The sequence below is a fragment of the Lactuca serriola genome, chromosome 8, assembly GCF_051521515.1.
Source record: "Lactuca serriola cultivar US96UC23 chromosome 8, Lser_US96UC23_V15, whole genome shotgun sequence".
In the NCBI taxonomy this organism is placed as follows: domain Eukaryota; kingdom Viridiplantae; phylum Streptophyta; class Magnoliopsida; order Asterales; family Asteraceae; genus Lactuca; species Lactuca serriola.
In genome coordinates this window covers 123,383,588-123,391,710 of record NC_136415.1, presented here as the reverse complement: position 1 = coordinate 123,391,710, position 8,123 = coordinate 123,383,588, and the positions used below count along the sequence as shown (strand labels likewise).

Sequence of the window (8,123 nt, the reverse complement as noted above, 5' to 3'; positions counted from 1 at the left end):
TGTGAAAAGAAGAAGGCCCTCTGAGAGGATTGTTAATACCAAGCTGAAGAAGATGGGATGTGTTGGGACTTCTGCAAATTCAGCATTGGAGTTGGATTAGGGTGTTAGGGTGTTAAGGGTAGTAAGGGCATTTTGGTACATCTTTTGTGAATCCTACTTTTGTGCATCTTTTGTGAATGCTACTTTTGTACATCTTTTATGAATGCCCTTAAATTACTGATAACCGTATTTTGTACATCTTTTGTAAACACATTGAAACATTGTGAATGCCCTTAACATGGTTGGTTATGACATATTGGAGTTTGTTGTTTAATTATTTTAGCCACAAGTGTGCATACTTCATGGTTATATTTGTCAAGTGTACACCATTTATGCAAACCAAGAAACGCAACAGTAGCACCTCTATAGTAAGATCTTGTTATTGATCTAAATGATTCTTGACCAGCCTAACAAATAGATAAAGAAAAAAGAAGAGATTTTTTAAGATTTCTTGTTATAATAAATGTAACAAGGGAATAAGGTATAGAAGAAAAGGAGACAAATTGTGTCCCAGATTTGGAGCTTTATTGGTTTGTTGTCAATGGTGATCGTTCTAGCCCCAAATTCAACACCAATTGTTAAATCATGGTTATATTTGTCAAGTGTACACCATTTATGCAAACCATAATAACATATTGCCATTTCATTAACCAAAACATTACATGATCCACAAGAACATTTATCTATTACATCATGATAACAAACCAAAAGATTACATCATCCCTACCATACCATAATACCCTACAACTTACACTAAACTAAGCATACATCATCCCTACAATGAAACAAACGAAACAAACCATCATCCACTTGCAGAATCCAAATTCATTACCAGGCACATGTGTATTCTCACACATTGCAATTTGATTATCAGGTTCAAGAGCATTCACAGGGGCAATAGGGACATCAACATTCACAGGGGCAATAGGGCCATCAACAGGTATTCCACCTTCATTAATAGGGTTATTGAAAGGAATAGCTACACCCCCATTAGCAACAGCTCCTAACTCATACATTCTTTCTTTATACCACTTATTCAATAGTGGTGGGTCAATCCAACGAAAATACCCACAGTCCTTATCTTCATCCTACATAACATAGCAAGATGCATGTTTTTAACATAGAAAAATGGGAATTTTAGAGGATTAGAAGAATTTGAGTGAGATTTGAAGATTCTATACCATGTAATTTGGGCAACCAAAAAACCTCCGACCTGGATTCTTTCGAGTCTATGATGTCCACATTCCAGCCCTATCTCCACAATAGCACATTCTGATGTTGGTGCTTGACGAACTTGACATCGATTTCCTGTTGCCAATTTGCCCTAATCGTTCGCTCCTTTGACTGGAGAATGAAGAAGACGAGCTCGATTCAATGATTTAGCCCTCTTAAATGGCACGTAGGATGTTAGTTAACATGATGACTTCCACGTAAGCTGCCACATCAGTTAGACACCGGCTAACCTATTAAATATCCCGTTTTGATTACGTTTACAGGTATTTAGGACTAAATTGCAAAAAAAAAATATAGGGGCTAAATTGATTATACGGGCAATACATAGGGACTTTATTGTAGTTTTCCCTTTAATTATAATAATAAGTGTTTTTTAAAAGTTTCTTTCACTTATTAATAATAACAAATGGTTTTAAAATTAATAAGCAATAATTATAAATAATAAATTCAAATTACATGGATATGTCATATTATCCATGCAAGTCTCTTTTGAAATGCAAATTGTCTATCTTATCACTTTATTATTTAGTGTATGTTTTACATTTTAATAATAATAATAATTGTTTCTTAAAAGTCTTCTTTAACTTATTATTAATAATAAGTGGTTTAAAATTAATGAATAACAATTTTAAATGATAATAACATCATATTATAAATTACATTTAGCTATAAATAAATTGTATTTTAAATGAACATCATTATTGAAATTAAAAAAATGATCGCATAAGTAAAAATATAATTAATAAATAATATTAATTATTAAAAAATAATACTAAATAGATAATTATATTTAATTCTATTAATGAGGAATGTGGGTTGATGTCAATGAATATTATTGTTCAAAATAATTGATATTATATATATATATATATATATATATATATATATATATATATATATATATTAGTGTAAAAATATTATCTCAAAGTTAATGTCAATAACATAACCATTTTAAACATATATTTTGCAACATTTTAACAATATATTTAATCGTCGCTGCGCAACGCGCGAAAATTCGTCTAGTTATATTTATATTCTTATGAAAAATTTAAACCGAAACCGAGCATTACAGGAATTGTCCATTCTTTTCCATTTCCCCACACTACATTGCGCCTTATTCCCCAGCTCTTCCTCTATTAGTCACTCATATCACACCATAGAACATCCTATCTCCCCTTAATTGACAACCATCATAGAGCTTTACATGACGATGATCACCACCTCACTAAGTATCCGCTGATCACCATCCCCACTAAACCACACATCACTTTCTTCCCTTATTTTCGTCACCAAATCCTATGTTTGTTAAATTTTGTATTCAAGAATCAAGTGAAAGAGACTCGAAATGAAATCGGAGACAATAGTTCATCTCACTAATTTTCACCATTTGAACAGGTGTTGTTGTTGGCCTTCACCATTTGAGCAATTTGAGCAAGTGTCGTCGTCGCCTTCAAGCCACTCCATCTCTTATGTGGCGAGGTTTATGTCAAGGCAACAATAATACATCCAATTGGGTTAGAGTTTATTTTGATTTTTTTTTTTGTTATGTAGTGTGAGTTTTGTTCTAACTAATTAATGCTAGATTGTGATATGGGTCACGAAGTTGATTTATATTGATCGAATTTTTAGGGTTCTTAAATATTGATATGTGTTCTATTGAATTCTCAAAGTGTCATGGTCAAACATCGGGGTTTTTGTTTGTAAGTGATTATGGATTTGTAGTGTGTAGAGGGTTCGATTGTGCTTCTTCACTATTTGGATTTAGGTGTCAAGATCATCAGGTTCATCGGTTTGTGTACATGGTTGTGAAAATAGATGGAGTTTGACTTTTTTTTTCTTCTTGAAACCGGTGGAAAAGTGGCATCGGAGGGAATAGAAGAAAAGAGAGGAAAAGGATGGGGTGTGGTGGGACCCTAGTAGTTTAATACTAATAGAAACAAATAAAAACATAAAATAAATTTAAAAAAATATATAAATCTTTTTATATGGATAAGGATCAACCGCCATAAAAGTTAAAACCACATGGACGGATGGACTTCTTTGATACGAAAAAATAGAGATCAAACTTGATATTTTAAGAAAATAGTTCTTTTACTTTCATTCGGTTATTTTTCCAAAAAAAAAAAAAAAGGTAGAATTAGATTTTTTTGCTAGAGGTTCCAAAAATATGAGATAATTTTATAGGATTCTTCTCTGGAACAAATAGCAAATGCAGACTTAACAGTTGGAAGAGGCTCACGCATCAGAATATTGCTTCATACATGTAAGCAGGACTCATCCAATCCCATTAAGAACTATATCAACTTAATCTGTTGAGAGTGATTTGAAAAAGCCTTAGATACATTACAGACACAAACAAAAAGATTGTTTAAAGCATCGAACTCTTTCCACAAGGCATTCGATTTATTATAGCACTCAGATAAAATGTCAGAGCCCTGTTTAATAAAGTATAGCAAGATTGTCATGATCACTGTTCAAATCTTAGAATCATGAGAAACGACCCGGTTCGTTATTTATAGGATCCAGTTTGAAGTGAGATCAGCCTTGGCCCATGGGATCGTCATCTCTGATCCTATCTCTAACTTGAATTCAGAATATTTACCAATTACCCTGTGTTCTTTTGAATTTCGTCAAACCGTTAATTTTAAACCCTAGAAAGCTAACTCCTACCTTCAGGCTCATCCTCCCAAAAAAAACCCAATCGCAACCTAAAAATCCATCCCATTCCATGAAGCTTGAAATTGAAGCCTAAAGGTTCGGTTTTACCTGTACAGTACCGAGCTCCGAGCTTGAATCCTTGAACAGAAGTCGAGATTGAAGCCACTCAACAAGAATCAAGGTTCGATTTTCATTGCTTCAACATAATCATCTTGCTTTTCTTTGAATTTAGTATCTGATTGCAGATGCTCATCTTAAAATTAGCTTTCTTTTGATTATTGCAAATGACCATCTTAAAACAGAAACAACTTTCTTTTCTTTAGTTGATAATAATCTTGATTGCAAATGGAGTGTGCAAAGGTAAGATGTAGGGATTACATTCCAATATTTAGTGTCTAATTTGTTGACAACCTTGAACTATTGTACGCTTTGATTATTATCTCACAAAATGACAAAATTCAAAATCAGACCCAGATGATCATTTATCCAAAAATAAACTTCTTTTTATCTTCATGATTAATTTATTTTCAACAGTAAATCACACTCGAAGGTGTTGATTGCTATTTATAGCTCAATCCTGGCAAAAAAAAAATACAACGTAATAGATAAACCTCTGTTCCTTTTGTAGGATTTAATTGAAGAAAACGTCATCATGTTTTATTATCGTTTTATTTATCTATACTCAAACAAGCTTCCTTTTTGTAGTTTCAAAATCTTACGTACTCTACTTTTGGGATATGAGGTCAACTCTTTAGTTTGACTTTGATAGTTGGAATGAGATGTAACTGATTCTGTAACCATTTTCTTTAATATCATCAAATAAAAATAAAATTTTATGTATATACATTGGATAAATTGATGCACAAAACTGAATCTAAGCTTTCAGTTATGTGATCTCATAAATTAATTCATAGAGATAGATTAACCATCCTGATAACTGTGACACGTTTTCTATGTATTTACTATTTTAATAATTTTTAGAGTAAATCCTTATGGTTTAGGTTATGTTACACAGATAGTCAACTCCACCGACTGGCTTTAGGTTATGTTAAACTCAGTTAAGTCATGAGTAAACTCTAACCACCTCTATACCAATTTTATAAATCAAGATTAATGTACATTTAAAATTTGGGACTTAACTTATTCCTTACTTATTAGAGAGGAGGTACTAAAGATAAAGAAAAAGGAAAAGGATTATGCTTTGTGTGTTTCAATTGTGTTTATTCCTTACGTATTAAACTAAATTAGGAACAAGACCTGAAACCAAATCTAGAATAATGAAGACTTTGAGAAAACAATGTCCAAATTACAATATCATATGTATTTTCTATAAGCCGATGTTTAAAGCATTCATAAAATACATCATAAATTATGTCAATCGTTGATATAAAGTCATTAGTTACCAACAATCCCATATTATAAGGGACAAATAGGGAACTTGGTTTTCTAAATTACTTAAAGAAAATTAAATTTACTAAGAGAAGCCACTTTTAAAAAATTTCCCATGCATATATGCTCTTTCTTTGCTATAAATAAGATGGGGAGTTTAGCATTGTTATCGTAAAGAGAAAAATATAATTATCATGAGGGCACTTGAAGTACCTGAACACGGGCATCCACTAAAGCTTATTGATTTGCATCGAGAATACAAAGAAGAAGAAGAAGAAGAAGATGATGATGATGATGAGGGTGGTGATCCGATTACAAAAATAGAGGGGTTTGGAGGTGCCACATGTGGGAGGTGTAGGGAAGAAATACATATATACCACAGGTACTACTACACATGCACCATATGTGATGATTTCTCACTTCATAAATTTTGTGCTGAGCTCCCATCAACATTAGAGCACCTATCACACCCATCATATCCTCTTCGCCTGGTACCATTTCCATATTCATATGTAGATTCATTTCCTCGGATATGCAATATTTGTAAGAGAAATCACCAGTCTACAGAACTTCGTTACAAATGTCATAATAGATGTGATTTCTCCATTGATGTCAAGTGTGCCTTGGAAGTAGGAAAAAATATCATCTATCATCCATGCCACCCTCACTTGCTAATTTGTGCTATCCCTAAGCCAATATTATGCGAGTGTAGTGCTTGTGGGAAGGAACATAAAGGGGTCTTCTATCAATGTACCACTTGTGGTGGCTTCACCATTCACAATGATTGTGCTTTCCTACCGGAAAAATTGCTCATCCAAGAGAGAACAGATGGTGCTTTTCATCATACTCATCCCCTCACCATTTCATATTCCTTCCCATTGATTGATCAAGATGCCAAACATCGTCCTAGATGCAGAGTATGTGGTGATGATTTCCGTGGTACGCAGAATCTTTGGATCTACAAATGTGATAGATGTCTATACTATGCCCATCTGGATTGCGTGAGAGTGCCGCCTCCAACTGCTGGTAAATCATATCATTTTTTTTACTTTCACAATTGCTTTCCGTTCCTTACTTATTATATATCAATTTGTAATTAAATTATTTTTATATATAGTACAAAATAACAAACTCTTAACTACCAATTTATTACCAGGCTTTGGGAAAACCATTAAAAATTATGAAGATGTTGACCATCCTGGTCTTCTCCATCTCCCGTTCCCCGATGAAACATACAGCCTACCAAAACACTATTTGTTTTTCCAACAATCAAGTATTGATCATCATCATAATAAGATTAAGGTGGATGATCACCTAACACATGACAATCATCAACACCCTTTAATTCTAGTTGATGGTGAGATACAAATTGATATTGATGGCCAAACCCCCTCAAACATTAGTTTTTCATTATCAATGTGTCATAACCCAATGAAAAAGACCCAGCTACTATGCAATGGATGTCTTAGACCAATCACAGATACCATGCGGTTTTATGTGTGTGCTCAACAGAGTTGCAACGACTTTGCTCTCCATGAATGGTGCACTCGACTTCCCCCAAAAATAGAAAACCACCCATCCCACCCACAACATACCCTCCATCTCTTATATTCAAACGACCTTCCTCGCTATTTCGGTGTGTTCTATTGTGATGTTTGTCGTCTACCTTGTAATGGATTTTCTTATCATTGTGTCGAATGTGTATATTGTGTTGATGTTACTTGTGGGTTTATACCTAGAGAAATCACACATGAAGCTCATCCCAATCACATCCTTTCATTATCTCAAAATAAAAATACAAGTGCTCTTTGTCTAATGTGTCTCCAACGTCTTTCTCTAGGACGATTTTCATTCTATTGCAACACATGTTCTTTATGTATACATCTCGAATGTGCTTTGTTATTACCCGAGACAATCAGGCACAAATATGACAAGAAGCATCCCATGCACCTAAGTTACCTCCCAATTGAGAATCACAAGAGTGAATACTTTTGTGAAATTTGTGAGAAGGATTTGAATCCTCATGCATCTTTCTATCACTGTAAAGATTGTGTTCAGTCTATACATACTGAGTGTGCTTCGTTAATTCTTCAATGCGAGACAGAGACCTATGTTGTGCATACCGCGTGTCCAGGAGGTACTCACTCTTATGTTAATATAAAGTTTGGAGGCATTTATAACACTAGTCGTCACGAACACCCTATCTTGTTTGCTCAAGGTATCATTTCAGATGGTCAATGTAGTACGTGTGGTATGAGATTACAATATAACATGATCTTTAAATGTCTCGAGTGTAAGTTTGCAGTTAATTACGAGTGTGGGTTGCCGTTCTATTAAAAAACAATAGAGTGTGGGTTGTATGCATTTGATTACGTTGTTGAGAGCCTATCACCAAAATATTATTGTCAAGTTTATGGTTTCTCCCATATATATGCTTGAAACCACAATGATATTTGTAATTGTCACTACTTTCTTGTATTTTCTCCTCGTTTATGTCATAACATGACACAATACAAATAATTAATTTGATGCATATGTGCTTTAGTCTTGCGATCTTTTTGTTCGATCTTTTCAGTTTCTTATTTGTGTATAAAAAATCAAATAAATTTGAGAATTAAATTATATGCACTATTTTAACTAATCTTTTTAGAGGAAAAAAAACAAACAAACATAAGCCTACTTACTTTTTGAAATTTTGGAATACCTCGAAACATAAAATCATAATCCATCATAGCGACCGGCACGGACCATTTCTCATGCGTTGAACTCGTAAAAATTACTAGGAGTTTAATGTGTTGCGCATA

At 33.5% G+C, this 8,123-nt stretch overlaps 1 protein-coding gene across 3 annotated transcripts; it reads left to right on the top strand.

The window, feature by feature from the left end:
- Positions 1-3,493: 3,493 nt before the first annotated feature.
- Positions 3,494-7,863, top strand: LOC145069634 (uncharacterized). 3 transcript variants are annotated; one of them, XM_079016585.1, is made up of 3 exons: positions 3,494-4,111; positions 4,636-6,345; positions 6,476-7,863. In XM_079016585.1, the coding sequence occupies exons 2-3, from the start codon at positions 5,514-5,516 to the stop codon at positions 7,654-7,656; spliced, it is 2,013 nt and encodes a 670-aa protein (XP_078872711.1). In that variant the 5' UTR covers positions 3,494-4,111; positions 4,636-5,513; the 3' UTR covers positions 7,657-7,863. The 3 variants fall into 3 exon arrangements, with proteins under 3 accessions (XP_078872711.1, XP_078872710.1, XP_078872709.1); XM_079016584.1 differs by having other exon boundaries at positions 4,559-6,345; XM_079016583.1 differs by having other exon boundaries at positions 3,494-6,345.
- The last annotated feature ends 260 nt before the right edge of the window (positions 7,864-8,123 follow it).